A 19,599-nucleotide genomic window follows, 5' to 3' on the forward strand; every position below is an offset into this window, starting at 1 on the left:
GCCTCTTATTTCCAGGATATTAAACAAAAAAGAAGTTAACATCTTCGGACAGTTTTGAGTTATTTTTTTGTAAAAAAAAATACCTCTTAGTCGGCGCGTCGGGTATGTTATGGACGGGTCAATGGGTGAGTGAGTGAGTGAGTGAGTCATTAAGTCAGTGAGAGATGTATGTATGTCACACCAATCAGATTGAATCTACTATGAACAGCCAATCAGATTTCTTGTTGTAAAGGTAAATGGTACGTGAGAAACACAAGGTATGTATAAACACAAGGACTTTGGTAATTGAAAAATAAAGAGTGACGTGTATGTTGCCGGTTTGTGATTTTTAGTCCGGTTTGGAGGGGAGTGTGACAGTTACATACGTACATTGGGTTGTTTTAGAGTGCATAATTTTCAGTGTAATGGTGGCTAGTTATGAACGGATGAGTCTTGAGTTTTGAAGCAGTTCATGAGTTAGTAGTAGGCAAATGGCACGAGATATCTTTATTTTTAATTACAAAGGGTAACTTGACACTTGTTTTTCACAGGGAGTTAATTCAATTAGAGGTCACGAATCGTCGCTTCTAGTTCTTAGGACATGTTTTAGAGGAGATGAGACTATTTAGATTTGAAGCAGTTCTAACGTTTACAATAGTAAGTCCAGGTAACGATTGTTTTGTTCTTATTGCATGCAAGTATAACGAGATATTTTTATTTTTTAGTTACAATGGGTAATTTGACACTGTTGTTTTTCACAAGGTAGTAAATTCAATTAGAGCTGACGAATCGTCACCACTTGTTCCCACGAGATGTTTGCTATTTTTAGTTACAAATGGTAACTCGACACTTTTGTTTTTCATATGGGAGTAAATTCAATTAGAGCTTACAAGTTATCGGCTATTGTTCCTAGGATATTAAACAAAAAAGAAGCTTTCGTTTCTAGAGTGTTTTTACGTCTCTGCAGTAGCAGTTTAATAGTTTTATTTGATGACATTCATTTTAGTCCGATATTTTTTAAAGGTAAAAAGTATGAAAACTGTTCAAATGTTCTTAGAAGACTGCGTGGCGTCAAGTTAAAGTGTATTTAATTAAATCAGACTTTCAACGTGTCAGAGAGGTTTTTTCCTTTCTTTCTATTTTTGAGTTATTTTTTTGTAAAAAAAATACCTCTTAGTCGGCGCGTCGGGTATGTTATGGACGGTTCAATGGATGAGTGAGTGAGTGAGTGAGTGAGTGAGTAAGTGAGTGAGTGAGTGAGTGAGTGAGTGAGTGAGTGAGAGATGTATGTATGTCACACCAATCAGATTGGATCTACTATAGACAGCCAATCAAATTTCTTGTTGTAAAGGTAAATGGTGTGTGAGAAGATTCGATCCCGATAGAGTTCAGAACGGCCATATTTATTCTTCTATAAAAGAGGAGGAAGTATTCATATATTGGGTTTACTTCGACAGTTTCTGTGGGTTAGGCTGATGATTTTAGTTAAATGAACGAGATGAGCCTTGAGGTTTGAAACAGTTCGTGAGTTAGTAGTATCCAAATGAACGGGATATTTTCAGTTTTAGTTACAAAGGTAGCTTGATACTTCTACTTTTCACAAGAAGTAAATTTAATTAGAGGTCACGAATCGTCGCTTCTAGTTCTTAGGATATGTTTTAGAGGGGACGAGACTTCAGATTTGAAAGAGTTCTAACGTTTGCAATAGTAAGTGCGGGTAACGATTGTTTTGTTCTTGATGCATGCAAATATAACGAGATGTTTTTGTTTTTTAGTTACAAAGTGTAATTTGACAATCTTGTTTTTCACATGGGAGTAAATTCAATTATAGCGGACGAATCGTCACCACTCTTTCCCACGAGATGTTTGCTATCTTTAGTAGCAAATGGTAACTTAACACTTTTGTTTTTTATATGGGAGTAAATTCAATTAGAGCTGACAAGTTATCGGCTATTGTTCCCAGGATATTAAACAAAAAAAGCTTTCATTTCTGGACGGTTTTTACATCTCTGCTGTAGCAGTTTAATAGTTTTATTTGATGACGTTCATTTTAGTCCGATATTTTTAAAGGTAAAAAGTATGAAAACTGTTCAAATGTTCTTTGAAGACTGCGCGGCACCAAGTTAAAGTGCAATTTAATTAAATCAGACTCTCAACGTGTCGGAGGTTTTTCTCTCTTTCTTTCTATTTTCAGTGAAGTTGTGTTGTGTTGTGCAAAAAGGGTAAACGTACGACTCGTATAAAATGCGAAAAAGTCTCTAAATTAACTTGAGTATTTTTGAGCAACAATTCCTCTTGGGGGTTGGAAGGGTTATGTGATCGGTGAGTGAGGGAGTTATGCATGTGCGCGTGTCACACCAATCACAGTGCGGGTTGTATCAAAGAAAGGATCAAATTGCCTGTTAGAAAAATAAGATGGTATCTACATTAATCTGGAGACGTGTCAGATTACTGTAGTTTGTTCAGTCAAACATTTTATGGCTTACTATTTAGCTATCTTACCACGACCGATGTAACATCGCATGTACATCATAAATTCCCAGTTTGTTTCTTGCTGTACATCACAGCCAAAAAACCTTGTCAAATTAACCAAATCGTTACTGTAAACAGCTCCATGAATGCTCCTATCTCCGACACTTCACACAAAAACAATAACTCTTGTACGCCTTGCGTGCCTATGTTTTTACATGTAAATAACGCGGGAAAGTTTCGGCTGAATATGAACTTTTGGCTCTCTTTTATAGAAGAAGAAACAAACAAGTTGGGGAGAAGCAATATGCTTCCATTCTTTATCTGACACATAATAGTTATAAAACAGCAGACAACATTTCTTGAATCGAGCTAGGGATGATCCCAGAAGATACGCAGTCACAGTAGCCTACGTGTAGCCGAAATTAAGAGGGTCAAGCAAGTCAGTTGCGTTCATGGTGCGTGTAACATTACTCCGGAGAAGGTTGCACTCAATAAGGGATTACTTCTAAAGAACCTGTGAAGCTTTAGTTTTTGAACAATTATAGGAGTGATCAGAATAATAGTTGTCCTTAACAATAATAGCGGAGCTCCGGCGGCCCGAAGGGCCGCCAAGCGGAGCCCCATACTCATATGGGAAAGAAAAGGAAACCCATGAGTTGATTTTCTCAACACCGCGGCAAAACGTATGCGCATGCGTCAACTTCGGCATTTCTGGTTTGCACGTGTTGTCTGGTTGTTCAGATTAATTTTGTTGTTCGCCTGCGGTGTTTAAGCTTGTTGTTGTGAATCAGCAGCCGCAGATGAAAGAGTAAAGGACCACAAATACAAAAAAGGTATGTAGGCAATTACTTGTTGCAATTACTGGTCCTGGAAATGTTCGCTGGACCCTTTACGAAATGCTCCGCAGTGGCCGTCATTACTGATTAGTAAGCCTTTTGTCAGTTCGTTGTTTATCGATTTTATCTAGCTTATAATACTGCGAATTTCATAATGGTAGTGATCTCACAATTTCAACTTGTTGAGCTGATCACGAGAAGCTTACTTAAAACTCAAGCTACATGTAATAGTCAAGCGCCTGCATGAAAATACACATTTTCGGTTTGGAAATAAATTTCAATTTTACTTTCAGAACTTCATGATTACAACAGCAGCAAGATTGCCTTCTTTGGCGAGTCATTCTAAATTAAATGCCAGAGAACTTTGAGGTACCATTGGATTTTCATTCAGGATGGATAGGTCAAAGGAGTCTTCAAGTTGTACATTGCCAGTAATAAGAGACAGAACACCATTACAGAACTGTGTAGCAACTCACTCATTCGAAACAATAAATTTATTAATATTTAAAATCATTTCAGTGACTTATATGATTTTCTATGCTACAGTAACATGCTTCCTTCATGTTCCACTGTTTTGCTAGCCTATCCATATGTACACAAAAGACTGTTCAACTAACTGGACAAGTTTTTAATTCACAGTATTTTAAAGTTATAGCTTTCAGATTTTAAACTACCATACTTAAACTCACTTGAAGTACATAATTTTGAAATCTGAAGGTTTACAAACATTGGCTGCTCCCTGAGGAGCCTGCTTTTTTGACCATCCACATCCCTTTGGCTTGTGCTGAAACCTAAAATTCTTCCAGAATTGATAACATCTCAGGATGCTCCATGTTGCTGGATAAATAATCCCTTCTCTCTTTGAAGTGTATTTGTTTTCTGAGATCTATTAAAAGAATGGCATTATAATTTGCAAGTTAGTTCACTGGAACTACTTTTATGTCCTTACCTTTCAAGGGGTTAAATGTGAAGAAAGGTAAAACATAATTTTACTTTATTATATAACAGAACTGACATTAATTTATATTGAGGTAAAGCTGTGTCTGCTGTTCTAGTTAAGAAACATTATAATTAATTAAACAGACTTTTTAAACTGAGTGGCCTTATACACCTTATTCCAGTATGGCTGCCATTTTAGTATTCTTTTGTTTACTTGCAAATTAGCCCTTGTTGCCTTGTTCTTAAACTTGAAATTCAAAAGAATATTTTCCCTTAAACGAGGCAACAAGGGCTAATTTGCAAGTAAACAAAAGAATACTAAAATTGCGGCCATTTTGGAATAAGGTGTATGGTCTTTCAAGGAGGCCTGTATTTTAAATACAAATAAGAATAAAACAGGGCAAAGTGCCTGAAATATGCTATTGTGTACAACAAAACAAGAGTTCTTTTTTCCTCTACTACACGGTGTTCTTCACTCAATCTTGGATCTTCCTGAAGAACAGACTGCAAAATGACATTGAAAAGACCAGGTGCACTTTTGTCAGCAAACTCTTTCATCTGTCCAGGATCATACAGTGACACAGCATCACTGCTTTCATAATGATATTGCAAGGATATGAAAAATTTTCTGATCAGCTGGTCAAATGAATTTTCTGAAATTAATAGAAAAGGTAAGTATCTATTTTACTTATTTAACTAAATTATTTAAATAATTTTATTTATTAAATTTAAATATTTGATTCTCTACTTGTGTCAATCATTGTCATGTGGTGGTCTTAACCCATCCTCTTACTTATTGGATTGCACGAGTACAATACCTGTATCAGAAATATAGTCTTGAAATGGTGTCTGTTACCCTTACCAGTCACCTAAACAACATTATGTTATTTTGATTGTTAACTAAGTCACTAGTCAATATTCAAACCAAAATAATTATCAGTTTTCCAAATCATTAAAAGAATGAGACTTGAATACTTGTGAAAAAGTAGTTTGTGGCAAGTCTGATGCAGCATTTTTTCTTGGCTAAAAGACTCTTCAGATAACTCTTCCAAATCATTGCCATAATGAAAATCCTTCTCATTAGTGCTTATGACTTCAACTGAATGATGAAATTTACGATATTGTAATTGACCATGTGCAATACATGTAAATATTGATAATCTGTTTGAATGGGTTTTGGTCAGATGGTGTTATTACAGTGTGTCATGGATTGTCATGATGTCAAACAATTATCCTTCAAAATACTTGTATCTTGTATGTCTTGTATCTTTTCATTTCAGGTAAGTGATACTAACCTGATAGTTGAGTTAAGTCATGGATTGCTGTTGTCATCCTGTTACAAACTGTTTTATCCACTGTAACTTCACCATAGCAATTTATTTTTACTACCCCAAATGATGTTTGTATTTCTGCCATGGATGCTTGCTGGCTTTTTGGGTACTGCAGGTCTATTCCACAAGCCTCCTCTAGACATTTAAGTCTTAAGAACAGCAATTGGAAATGGTTCTGAACTTTTTGGAGGCCTTCGCTACTGCTGTGTTGCTGCTTTATGTTGTTGTGTAGTCTTAAAATTGGTAAATTGCAAGATCTAAATAAAAATTTAAAAAAATAAAAATAAACATATTAATGATGAGTTTGTTTGTATCCAGATACTGAAAATGGATGTCCAATAAGCATATCCCCCACTAATGAAAAATGGAGTAGGTGAATTTTTAGTGAAATGTTTCATAAAGTGGGTGTCCATAGGGTTCCTGGACACCCCTCTAACTGAATCCTCGGTGTGGAGACAACATTGCAGTACTACTGAATTTCAGTAAGTATATGTCAAACTGACATTAATTTTAGACAAAACTATTGGTACAAGTTTATGGGTTTGGTCTTAGGAAAAATAAGTTTGTCAAGTGGCATAAAGTTCTTGTTTTGCTGTCTTTAAAATTATTATTTTTCTTTAAATTCGTTTGGCAATTAATTTTTCAAAATAATATTTCCCAGCTTCTGTGCTACCTTTTCCTTTCCAAAGTATACCAGTTTTAGAATGAACCACCTGAGGTGGCTTTTTGCTACCTGCACCCCAACAATGAATTTTAGTGAAGCAATTGACCGTACTGTACTGTAGTCAAGAAGAGTAAAATAAAAATGTGAGGTACATTAAATGCAAAACACTCCAAAATCAGTAGTGTGAGATAATTTTATAGGTACCTTTTGAAGTTTGTCATCTGAGGTCTGTTTATTTCCATCTTAGTGGAGAACCATACATACGTAATCATTTAACACGAAATATAATTAAATTTAAAATGAATTTTTTTTGGTATCATGTCTATTTTGCCGCAAATTTTACAAAATTTGATACAAACAACTTGTTTATTGTTTCAACAAAAATCTTTGAAAGAGTATGCTTTCCTTTTCCTTAATTTCATTTAATTTGCTGGTAAAAAGATTCCGAAAATCCTTACAGCAATCCAAGGCAGTGCGAACCTGCGTGTCAATTGTAATTAACCGATGTCTAATTAACTGACCTGCCAGTAGTTCGTAACACCGGCGGCCTCTAGTCAGGATGCGAGGTAAACCTTGTTTCTTCGTCCACTCTGGCACAGCATTTGTAGCACCACCTTGCACCCGGCTTGTACCCATGACATGTTGCTCCTATGGCATCCAGGACTGCAAAAAGTCTCGCAGGAATCCGCTGTTTCCTAACGCCTCGCGAATGGTTTTCTCTAGGAACCGAACATCTGTTGTTGCTCGTCCGTATTTCGTCCCAGTGAACACGGCAAACTGTTGAGCCCACTTGAGTTCGGCAGCTCTGGTTAAATCTTCAGACAGAAAATATTTTTTGCCGGCACATTGACGCCTGCTTTTGTTGGCTTTCCCACATTTTTCTGCGAAGGAACCGCACAACCAAACCAACGCAACAAGGAGAACTACGTAAAAAAAAAATTGCTCTCGTCGAGCGCGAACGCGCCCGAAATTCTCTCATATTTTGTTGTTGGTGCAAACACCAAACCCCTGGGTGCAAGCGCTTGAAACTTAAATGAAAAATAAACTTTTCAATGAGACAAACCTTTCCCCTACTTTCTTTTGCTAACTCTTACTTTTTGTTTTCAAACTTCGCGGTACGGGATTTTATCTTGTTTACATTGGGTTTTAATACGTAACCGGAAATGCGTAATTTACCGGAAGCTCAAACTTGTACTCATGCGCAGTGCGTTTTACCGCGGTGTTGATTTTCTCATGGTTACCATGGCTAGCGGTATTGCTCGTGGGCGCGTACGCACGACGACGACGACGACGACGGCGACGGCGACGGCGGAGTTGCCCAACATGGCGGCCATCAGGGGGGGCTAGCAGCGAGGCCTGGAACCGAGTTTACATGATCGCCCCAGTTAAGAAATTTGGCCGAGCGAGACTAAGTACTAGTTTGTGAGAAAACAAATATGGCGGACTTCAGCTCGGAAAATATCCAGTAAATTGCGGACGTGAATCTAAGGGAAGTTTTCAGTCACCTTGTGTGTGTTGCCGAAATTCGGTAATAGGAGGCATCTTCGATGAAAATACCTCTGCAAACCTACGCGCAGCAACGAACAGCATGCAACCAGGGGCTTACCGTGGCAATGTTCGAGGCAAAAGCAGCTATCAAGGTAAGACCCATTTTATACTTAAGCTTATAACCTCATGGTTAAGTTCAGATGTTTATCACGGCAGAAATGCCACTGGAATGCTACTGAAATACGTTTGGACACGTTCTTTCGGTTGTGTGCAGAGCAAGGCGTTATTTAATTACAATTTAGTAATAACGCGCGAAGACATAAACTGACATTGAATCATGACTCTTTTACTACTGACTTTTTTTTGAACTTATATCAGTAGAAAATACAGAAACACAACAAACGTAAGATTCTCTATTGCCGTTTCTTTCTTAAAGGAGTGTTTCCTGATGGGGATGAGTCTGTTGACCATGTTCTTGCTGACGTTTTTTCAGGTGTTTGACATGTTGGTGGTTCTGTATTGTGGCATACATGTATTGAGGTAAGTCTCTCAAAAAAAACCAAACTTAGATGCCTTCCATGAGATTCCAACTTGGGTTTGTCTCCAGTTTTGATACACTTTCCACCATTAACAAGCCCATCATGGGCATACCAGCCAGGATTAACACAATATGCATTACTGCTGTCCACATAAACTTCGGACCAGTAGTGTGCCCTAGCTTGACTATGGTATATTAAACCAGTAAGTTTGTATTTCTCTTGTAACACATCAAGCTCCTGGTCGACATGGGGATCCCATTTAAGTGGCAAAGGATCTGCTTTAAAAATTTCAAATATAATAAGGTTTGGTACTTGTTTAACAGTTGTGGTTCGTACAGCGGGTTGACTGCATTTACATGTACCCATGCTGCCTTTACCTTCATTTTTATCTTGACATGTATAGCTGCATATACCAGAAAAACATGAATATCCACCAGGTGTGATACGACGTTTGAAGTATTTTACCAGACTAACAGGACTTATTTGATCTGATGGATCAGTACGGTCTTCAGGATCTATCTCATCCACTATTATTTTAAATGTGCCACTGCATTGTTCCCTTAATGTAAATCTGTGGTCACTAAACTTTGAACACTTCCTTGAAACTAATGTAACAAAACTAAAGAATTTCCGTTCCTCTTGACCCATATAATGATGTAATGAATGAATGATTCCTTCCAAGCTACACTGATTTCCAAGTCTATAATAGATGCGACCATTACAGGTTTCATTCTGCAGCCACAACCATAAGGCCATCTTACTGTCATGGTATTTGCCATCACAATTGAACTTCCATGCAGATTTCAAGGCTTGCAGTGCTTTGGTCTGCTGTGGGTGTGTAGGTAAGGTTCTCATAAACTCTGAATTTCTGTTAAGAATTTCTGACATGACAACCAAAAAGGCATCCTGATGACAAGAGTTTGTAACAGTGTTTGACCCATTGACGTATGAACTAAACAATAACGAAACTTGAGGCTGTTTAGGGTCACTCAACTGTGTGTTTTTTGTGTCATCTTTAAACAGGGACTTTTTAGCACATGCACTATTCCTTTTGTCGATGCACTTGTCTTGATTGCAAATAACAAGTGGCCTTCTGCACTTGGAACAATGCAGAATGCGCTTGTTCTGTTTTTCTGGTTTCAGTGATTTGTGCCTCTTTTCTTTGGTAACCTGTATGTCAATATTTTCAGGACTGAAAGTTGAAAGGTGAGGGATGGATGATAAGCTACTGTAAGACTGTACTTCAACAACCATTTTTATTTTCTCAGAATTTTCTTTGGCTTTTCTTTCAATTTCTTTCAGCTTTGGGTGAAGAGATGTTGGTGGTGCAGTTAAGTTCCAAAAATGTTTATGCACTGCATCCAGTAGTTCACCAATAAAACTATCATTTCTCATAACAGTATACACTCTTGTTGTCTGCGGTGTCCACGTGACAAAATGGCACCAGTCTGCATTTGTTGCTTTCATATTCAACTGCATTTGCATATAATAGCATGCTGGTAATTGCTTGTAATGTGAGGGATAACCTCCTTTGAATGGACACTTATACTCAACAATACCTCTGCCACTGATACCATGTAATCCAGTACCATGTATTACAACAATGTCATCTGGGGAACATCCAAACATGTCTGTGTCCTTGTAGTTGATTGTCCATAAACCAGTTTCAAAAATGGTAAAATCATAGCATGAGCCAGCCAAGAATTTAAGGTATGAAACCCTAGCACAGTCCTCGCAAACAGTTCCCCACTCCATTGCTAATTTATTAATAATACTTGTACTGTCATTGCTACCTTCAATTTGTCCTTGAACAGCACTTTGCCAATAACTTTGAGCCTGTGAAAGACCAAAATGTCCCGTAATAACTCCTGCCTTGCTTGCATTAAGGATGTTCTTTCTTGCTTCTTTCCAGGCTTCTGAACGCTGTTTTAGGTATGGCCGTACATCAGCAATCCCAGGTGGTGGATCATCCTTAAGTGGCTTATAGTTTGGATTGCTTTCAAGGTCTTCACTTTGAAGTAATCCAACCATTGCAGGTAAATTAAGCCATTTGGTCTTACGTTTATTATAACTGTACCTGGTCTTAATATTATTTACACACTGTGCTGCTAAATGGCCTTTTAGTCCACATTTGAAACATACTTGCTTTGCTAACCAGTCCGGTTCAGGTGCATTTTTGCAATTCTTGGCCCAGTGTCCTAACATGTTACATCTCTTACATACATCTGTAGGGCTTGGCTCTTTCATGGACTCACTCTTAGCTGACTTCTCTGTCAGTTTAACTCTAATTGCAGCAGAGTGACCAGATAATGGGGATAACATCTCCTCTTAACAAACTTTCTTAAATACACTTCCATTGCTTCTTCACTACCATCATGTCCTCCACATATTAGGTTACACAAACTGGACCACCAACAAAATAAATTTGTGTCTTGAAGTAGTTGTGTCCATGCAGTATTGTAGGAGTCCTTATTAAAGCTGCGAGGGTTGAAATATTCAGATTTCAGTTTGTGGTCAAGAAGTATGTTAAATTTCATCACACAATGCCGATTCCCTGGATCTGACAGTGAGTCCAGTACTAAATGAGTCGAGTTAATAAGAGTTGTTGGTAAAGATTGCCCTGTTATAGAAACAATTTCCAGGTACTGACACTCTAGTTTTTTCCATTGGTCCTCACTGTAGTCAGGCAAAGCTGAGCCTTTTGCTCCCATTAAGATGTCTTCACAGTTAATCTGATTTTGCTGTAGCATTTGTTGAATAATATGTATTGTCTTAACTCTTTCTTCTGTCTTACCCCTTTTATTTTGACTTTTTGATAGGTTAAGGGGCTGTGGAGAAAATGCAGGACCTTCATAAGAACTTGATGAACCTTCTAGAAGACCAAGCTCTTGAGTAATACTAAAGTCAATGTCAAGTGTTCGACGAATTTCCATATACCGCTGAACAGTTGGTGACACTTCCCGACCTCTTACAAGTGAAAAATAATTTTCCACATCATCTTGACAAAGACTCTTTGGGACAATGTTGATATGGGGATAATTTATCTTTATCGAGCCAATTAACCCAATTGTACCCCGAATCAAGACAAGGAGGTCATGATATGTCTTCAGTGGAATGAACTGCTTCCTCAAAGCCTTCTTGTCTTCCTTACTGATGCATGATTTCACCTTCTCTTCAATTTCATCATGCCATCCTTTGAAGAAAACTAGTACAGACAGAAGCTCTTTCATGTAATTTGACTGAAGGGAAACAGAGTTCATGATTCTGAACAGCTTGTCGCACATTCTTATGTATTTGCATGTAAAGGAAGTTTCATCTTTACTGTAGGGGAAGCAAGGTTCTTCCATAGCTTGTGCAGTTGATTCTGAAAGTACTTCTCGTGCAAACTTCACTTTCATTTTACTTTTTGAATCAATGAAAATATGTTTGCTTTTAAGAGGACTGTCATCCTGCCTAGCAACTGCAGCAACATGATCCCATTTTAAGCTTCGTCCCTTGTGTGTTAAATTGTAATTAGGATTGTGCATAAAATTCCTCAGCTTTTTGATCATATGTGGATAATCTGATATCCAATAGATGTCACCTCCTGTTACTTCATTTTGGCCAACCCATGGAGCCTTTTTTTGATGACTTCTTAAAAAATTTTGAATTCCATGGACCTCCATCACAAACCCCATATACCACCTTGATTTTACCATCTGAAACCTTATCTAGTGCTTTAATGAGAGGCCAGACCATGTGCTTCTTCAACTTTTCAGCTGTGACACTGTAAACAGGGAAAGAGGCTACTGGCCAGGTAAAATCACCCTGAAGACTGGTCAAGAAAAACTGACAAATTTGGCGTGCAACTTTAGGTTTAGAAATTGTAGTTGAGTCTGAGTCAGAGTCATAAGTATTTTCAGAATCATCTTCACTAGTGTCCTCATTTTCCTCTTCCTCTGGAAAATTTAAATCATGAGGCAAATTACTTTCATCAAATTCATCATCAGTCTCCAGTTCAGATGGAAGATTAAAATCTTCAAAGCCAATTAGTTGTCCAGTCCTCCTACATAACTTAACTCCACTGCGTATGTCAATTTCATCCCAATGCAAGCCAAACAGGTTGCAGATACCACGCTGTTTAATTTCATTCCAGCATTTTTGTAATTGAGTAAGATCAACAGGATCAGATGAAGTATCCATATTCCTGTATTCCTGTACTAAACGCCATGATGGTAAAGGTAGCCATTTTCTAACAGCTTCATAACCCTTTTGTTTACATTTGACTGAGAGACTTACAGCAAGTTTTATAGTAAGTGGGTCCCATCGCATATTTTGTGGTTTTGATTGAGGTTTGTGCCCCTCACTTGATGACTCGTCACTGTAAGAGGTCTGGTTTAGTTTCAGTTGAGACAAGGCATCAAGCATAAAAGAATACAGAATGGACCCTTCTTTCAGCAGCTTGTTTGTAACAGCAAAATTCATCATCTCGGACAGTTCATCAAAAGTTGGGTGGAAATTAGGAACACATAATTTCTGTTTTTGTTTCTTAAGCATCATCCTGAGATGTTTGTTTTGAAAGCTCAGTTTTCTGACTTCATTGCTTAAATTACGTGCTCGATCAAGTAGCTGTGATGGGGAGAGTGTAGAGAGTTTAACTTTACTATCTGATTTGGTTGCCCTTTCTTCAGTTCCTGGAACTAATTCTTTATGTTTCTTCAAAGAGTTTTCAAGCATTTTCTGACATACTTCACAGCGGCCAGACCTACTGCGCTCTTTCACCAAGAATTGGCATTCAAGGCAAGTACTAAGACTTCCTGCATCCCACTTTACTCTCGCCTTCCTTACTGTCTCATTTATATAGACTGTTGAGTTACCTTTCCTCATAGGAACTACCCATTCAGAGTCAACAATTAATTGTGGTGGGTCTGGTGATCCAATTTTCTGTTTTGCCCATTTTATGATGTTGGAATCATACACTCCACAACAGATTTTTTCATGTTCAATTCTCTTTAAAGTAGTGTAAAGTTGAGAAGATATGTTTGCAACAGTTTGCTCTTGTACTTTGCCAAGCGAGCCCCAAATGTTAACTTTGGAATGTAGTATGTATGCCTGGTAATGAAGCTCACTATCCTTAAGGAATAGGTGCAGCAATCTTTCATTTAGATTTTGTCTGTTACCCCTCTGGGGTGAGAACTGAAACTTGAAAGAGGTAGATTGTTCAACAGCAATACTCCAACCAGTCATTTCACATAAAAACTTAGTGGCCATGGCTTGGTATATTTCCTTCATTAACGGGTTTGCAGAAAACTGACATTTGAATTCTGAAGGAGCTTGAATTGTTCTTGATAGAACAATTGAACTGGAACAGTTTTTGCAGGCAAAGCAATCAAGCAATGGTGGAGTTTGCAAAGGGGATGACTGATTGTCAAATGTACATATCCAGGAAGATACACTGTCACATGGAATCTGGCACTCTTTATCAAAGATTTTTATAACATGTTTTTGGCAAGGGTGTTGGTTGTATAGTGTCTTTGACTGATGACATAAAGTGCAAAGTGATGTGCTCAGTTTTCTTGCATGTACTTGACTTTTTGGAAACTCTTCAGTGCTTAAGTCATGGTTCTTCCTGTCTACTTCAAAGTGATCATTACACACATAGAGCAACCATGGTTCATTTGCCAATCCAGGGTCAACTTCATACCTTCCTTGTAAATTAGTTACTGAATGCATGCCAGCCCCATTTTGACACCCAGCAATACAACACTGTTTCCCTCCACCATACTGGTGCAATTTGATGTTAAAATCTGTTTCCTGATCAGTAGTACAATCCCCCTCACCCAAAGGTGTGTGGGTGGAAGTGGAGTTTTCCTTCAGAATGTACAGTTTAGATTCCAAAGTTTCCGCCCGTGTGAGCAAGAACTTTCGGAATGACCTTACTGCATGATTGCACAGTTCACCGACTGTCACTGAACTTAACCTCTCGACAAACTTTTCACATTTATGAATAAGGGCCTGGATGTCTTTGCCTTGAAGTGAGCTCGATGTTGTACAAGCAAGGGACAAAAAATCATATTCAAACCCCTCAATCTCTTTAGATAGCCCCAGCAAACGTTCATACTCCTCATGTGTCCGGCAATTAGAATTTAAACAGTTGCATGTACATGCAGGGAACAGCTCTGAAGTGTGATGGTTCATTGCAGTCTCTATTGAAACTAACTTGGAACTGTAAAGTATGGAAAGGAGGTTTCCAAACCCTGGGTGTAGATAATTTGCCAAGTCCTTCAGTTCTTTTGTGAAAACATGCAAACCTGGCAGCTCTATTTGTAAGGTTAAGTATTCTTCAGTTGTTTGTTTATTTTTAGAAGCTAGGGTTTCCAGTTGCAAAATTTCATCATCTAAAAATGTTCTCAAGGATTGAAGCTCTTTTCCTTGTGTCCGAAGTGTAAAGCATTTGTAGAAACTCAGAAAACTGACCAACATAATTGGAAGAACAGCTGCCATGAAGCATTCAAACAGGGGGATAATTCCGTAAAATAAACGTGGTGTTTCACACATAATTACGCATTCAAGAGCAACGAAACAAAAGACTTGACACAAATAATTTAATGTAAGTTCCAACCTACATGTAAGCGCGGACTCTTGTCGGTGGCAGTCGTAGAAATGTTTGACGCTTCTATACTTTAGAAATCGCAATCGAAACCTTCTCTTTTGTTGACGTGAACATGGCGTGTGATAAACCCTACAGTTTCCAGTGAATAATTTCTTCCTGAGACGACGAAAAGTCCAATCGTCCGTGGAATTACCAAACATGATCTTGGTTGTCAACAAACTGCGAGTCTGAAGTCGGACACTTCTCACCCGCATTTTCAATATTGACTCTACCAACCTTATACAGAACTGACCTTTGACTGCATTCCAGTTGATAGTTTCGGAAACTAAAACCACAGGTTTATAAAACGTCTGATTGAATTTCATTTCCCAGGTCAAGTGGGTGCTGACACCGGGAGCGCTATTCGATATTCGATTCACACCAGTAAAGTTCTTCCCTACAAATTCATCAGGGCGAACCACAGGAATGGAACGTTTAAATTCCGTACTACCGCAAAAAAATGCTAAAAGCAGGAAAACAACCAACAGGTAATTCATTTTACACAAACACCTGTTCGCGGGTCTCTACGCATTCGAGCGTCCATTCGAGCACGAGACTTGATGCTACCTATTGCGCATGCTCACTCTAGTTTTCGAATGATTGACAGATTTCTTCACTGGGGCGATCATAGAAACAGGAAAAGCGGCAAGATCAAAGGTAGCTGCCAGCCCCCCCTGGCGGCCATACTCCAAATAATAGGTTGACAGAGACATGCAGCCTTGGTTTACCGTGTGCTTCCTTGACATTGGACATCCATGTTATGATCAATTGACACCTGTCAATACAAGGTATCCGCTGACCAGTATCACGTGACCATATCGCGGGCTCAGGTTTACAACTCCTCGAGGTCACGTGTTTTCTTGAAGTTGACCGCTGACCAAGCGCTGGTTATCGATTGGATCGCGGGCTCATATTGGGTTAGCTTGTTGGAAACAGGGCAGGATTGCTCGGAAGCCAGTTTATGCTAACCCAGGATTAAAAGTTAATCGAATTATAACTTTTTCTTCTATACAAATGTGTTTTGCTGTTTTGTTTTGCGTATATGGTGATTAAAACTCAAAACAGAAGGCCAAACAATACACAGAAACCTCACCGCAAAGTTACAAAACTCAAATCAAAATGAATAAGTTGCCAGTAATCGGATACCCGTGTTTGCGCGAAGAACTCTGGGATCGTCAGGGGGCAGACATTGCTAGTCGCTAAAAGGAAATGTATGGCGAAAAGTTGTTTCGAGGTACAAGAAAACGATTTTTGAGAGGGATCAACGCTTTTTCGCCGTCGTTTTTATCGCAAATGGATTTGGGCAATGTTAATATGTGGAATATGTAAGTTTTTCTTTGAATAACCGTGAAATATGTGACAAAATCTACCGATAAACTCCGTTGTTTGCGTGAGGTTTATTGTGAAATTTACATCGCGTAATGGTCTGAAAATATTACAAAATTAATTAGGTATAAATCGAGACGGAGGAATAACCCAGTAAAGCCTTTTAAGTTGTGTACAGGCTACTTTTGGCTTATCTGAAAGCTCAGTCGTACAAATAATACTGGAAATAAGCCCGGTGGCGATCATTGTACTGTCAGGGGTTGATTTAATGACAAATGAGTCTGCGCGACTCATGCTGTGTGGCTACTGTGTTGCTCAAAGCCTTTGTTTTGCTTTTACAAGCACGTATTTCAGTGATTTTCCATTTCTATAACAGATCAAGGGTAGCTCCTTGAATATATCTCTAAGTATTTGTATTTGAAAGTGCCATTTGTGCGTGATTATGCTTTCCAAAGCTTGGTATTGACGGTTGAGTGAAATAGCCCGACACAAAGGGTAGTAGTTCATTCTGCAATTTTCGATTTCTGTTTTAGAGCTTCTTTTCTGTCTTAATATTTAACTTCTCGGAGGGTCTTTTCTACCATTTGCTCCGGGTAGCCTCTCGAGATCAGGCGTGTATTGAAATTTTCAATATTCTCTTCAATGTATTTCACAATAAACCTCACGTAAGCAACAGGGAGTTTATCGGTAAATTTTTTCACTTATTTGACGGTTATTCAAACAAAAACTTACATTTTCCAAGTATCAAAATTGCCAAAATCAATTTGCGATAAAACAACGGCGAAAAAGCGTTGATCTCTGTCCAAAACCATGTTTTTGGGCGTCGAAACAACTTTTCGCCATACATTTCCTTCTAGCGACTTGCAATGTTTGCCCCCTGACGATCCCAGAGTTCTTTTCGCAAACACGGGTATCCGATTACTGGCAACTCATTCATTCTACCTTTTTCTGGGTTAGCTTAATCGGGCTTTGAACAACCCGGCCCAGGAGCTACGCTTTTAGGCTGGCCTAAATCTATATATTAAAAACTAGTTAATAAAGTATCGATTCACTTTAATCTAATACATAGTAATAAAGTTATTAAAAATAAGCTTTAGTAAATTGAAGAATACAACAAGAAAACAATGCAAACAGTAGTATTTGCATTAAAATGCATGTTCAAAAATAAATGTCCAAAATCTTAGTGCAAATTTTTTGCTTTGCTGCTACTATTTTCCTTGGCTCCAATGTGTTCACTCCTTTGTATTCTCTTTATCTTATGTCACTCTTGTTACAGATCCTTAAGTCTAGGATTAGCTTGATAGTCTTGTCTGTGTTTATAAAAGTTAAAATAGACCAATTTCGATACATTAAAATTCAGCCTAAAACAATAGACGTCAGCACGAGGCTCCGGGGAATAACTACAGAGTTTGTGGGGTTTATTCCCCGGAGCCTCGAGCTGAGGTCTACTGTTTTAGACTGAATTTTAACATATCGAAATTGGGCTATTGTACACTGTTTAGATTTTTAGTTGAAATGGGGAAAATAGGAAGGAGAAGAAAATACTCTCATTGGAAGTACGTTAACAGTCAACCTGCTGGCAACAGTCGAACCCAAAACTCACCAGTTTTACCTTCATGTCGCCTACCCATTGAATACCAGTTTCCACTTCGTCGCCTTCCACCTGTTGTTCTACACCAGTCTTCCCTTTATAATTAATATACACTCAATTGTCCTCCGTTTTGTCCGAAATGTTATGAAGAGCAGACGTGAATATTACTTGAAGAAGGCTGGTTTGGCCAGCCGAAATATAGTACACCTTCAAAAAATCATCCTACGTTGTGTCGGTTTTTGCTTTTGTATTCTTCAGTGAATATTTAAGTTTCTGGAAACTTCTGGAATGTCAAGTCACGCAATGTTTATGCCAGAATCTTCTATTGTCACGCTATGGGACATTTTAGAACATTCTACCGCATGATGTAATTATAATGTAATGCTACATAAATAGAAGCTCTTAGGATGCTCTAGGATATTAGTTAAATGTATATAAAGAGTCAGGTACGTAATACGGCCCCGTTAGTAGTTCTCGGCAGAGACCGAGAAAAGAAGCTATAGAATCCACGTTAGTAGTTCTCGGCAGAGACCGAGTGGAGAAGTTACAGTCCCGTTGTTGTTCTCGGCAGAAACCGAGTGGAAAAGCTATAGAGTGCTATTGTTATTGTAAAAGCCATTGAGGAACTTTGTTCAAGGTCAAGTGGACCGTAACGAGATTTCTTTGGAGACATCGAGATTCATTGTGGGTTCGTGTCGGTGGTGACTGAAGTTTAGCAGTAGGCTTAACTTAGTTTGGTAGTAGATTTCATTGTTCAGAAATCGCTCCTTTGTAGCTAGGATTATATTACGTATTGTTAAATAAATAAGTTGGGTTCGTAGAAGAGTTTCGTAGTATATCTTTCTGGCGGTCAAGCGATACCGTAACAGAAAATAATGCCTTTAAAAACATTTGAAATTTAATCAAGCACTCTGAACTTTTCCTCATGTTATGCACCTTTACCAGAGTCAACAATGTTCCAGAAAAGACCATCATAGTTAACACTGATTTCACTTGGAAGATCTTAACATCAAACAGGAATGTCAAAGAGTTTGTGGAAGATGTACCAGAGGAGTTGACTAACATGGAAAGTTTCCTTCATTTACTTGATTTTGTTGATAGGAGTTCTATTTGTCCAGGAATCGAATAAGGATTGAATAGAATGACTATAGGAATTGAATTGAATGACTATAGGAATTGAATTGAATGAACAAGGATTGAATTGAATGAATATGGAAATTAAATTAAATGAATAAGGATCGAATTGAAGCAATATAGCAATATTGCATATTGCTACATTTGGCTTGGCATAGTATCGTGTGAAGATCTCTTGGGGACCCTGAAATAACCACTTTGCATTCAAAGTATCGCTTCTTTTGCAGTCTTTCGGTGGAAGTCCTACTTTTAACATGTTTTGGCCTTATAAAATTAACATTATCCACAGAAATTAGTGTTTGGAGTAGAAAACGTTGTGTTTTGATGTCTCAACGGATCGACATGGACTTGCACAAAAGTGTACGCTAGGCGACTATCCTTTGGCTTCGTTAGCCACTTAAAACAAACGTCTTTTCCCTTGATTTGAAGCGTTTTCTTTTCTTTTTTTAATAAATCGTGGTGATGATGCATGACCTGTGAGTGATGAAAATAGGTAAAATGTTTACCATTCGATTTCAACAAGCTTGTTTATGTCTTTCAAATTATTGTTAAAATATTCTCCTTGCAATAGTCACTTGCTTCCACGTTTCCGATTATGGGATGTTTCCAATATCGCTCAGAAGTAATTGAGGGATCGTATCTTTTAATAAAGTGCAAAGTGCTCCCTTG

The 19,599-nt window shown here is 38.1% G+C and overlaps 1 protein-coding gene and 2 long non-coding RNA genes across 11 annotated transcripts; 2 read left to right on the forward strand and 1 right to left on the reverse strand.

The window, feature by feature from the left end:
• The first annotated feature begins 2,390 nt into the window (after positions 1-2,390).
• LOC149105263 (uncharacterized) lies at positions 2,391-3,800 on the forward strand. Its single transcript, XR_016201133.1, has 2 exons — positions 2,391-3,284; positions 3,581-3,800. It is a non-coding gene; the product is annotated as an uncharacterized LOC149105263 (long non-coding RNA).
• Positions 3,764-7,562, reverse strand: LOC149105264 (uncharacterized). Its single transcript, XM_089270518.1, has 3 exons — positions 6,743-7,562; positions 5,522-5,814; positions 3,764-4,879 (listed from the first exon to the last, which is right to left on the reverse strand). Exons 2-3 carry the CDS (start codon positions 5,640-5,642, stop codon positions 4,584-4,586), a joined length of 417 nt encoding a protein of 138 aa, XP_089126644.1. The 5' UTR covers positions 5,643-5,814; positions 6,743-7,562; the 3' UTR covers positions 3,764-4,583.
• A 55-nt stretch (positions 7,563-7,617) lies between these two features.
• LOC149105265 (uncharacterized) lies at positions 7,618-12,276 on the forward strand. 9 transcript variants are annotated; one of them, XR_016201127.1, is made up of 6 exons: positions 7,618-7,861; positions 8,146-8,249; positions 8,973-9,090; positions 9,392-9,454; positions 10,161-10,284; positions 11,068-12,276. It is a non-coding gene; the product is annotated as an uncharacterized LOC149105265 (long non-coding RNA). The 9 variants fall into 9 exon arrangements; XR_016201132.1 differs by having other exon boundaries at positions 7,621-7,861; positions 8,203-8,249; XR_016201126.1 differs by having other exon boundaries at positions 8,973-9,454.
• Positions 12,277-19,599: the final 7,323 nt, after the last annotated feature.

The sequence above is a fragment of the Orbicella faveolata genome, unplaced genomic scaffold (genome assembly GCF_042242905.1).
Source record: "Orbicella faveolata isolate gen_17 unplaced genomic scaffold, um_ofav_v1 contig_34, whole genome shotgun sequence".
In the NCBI taxonomy this organism is placed as follows: Eukaryota; Metazoa; Cnidaria; class Anthozoa; order Scleractinia; family Merulinidae; genus Orbicella; species Orbicella faveolata.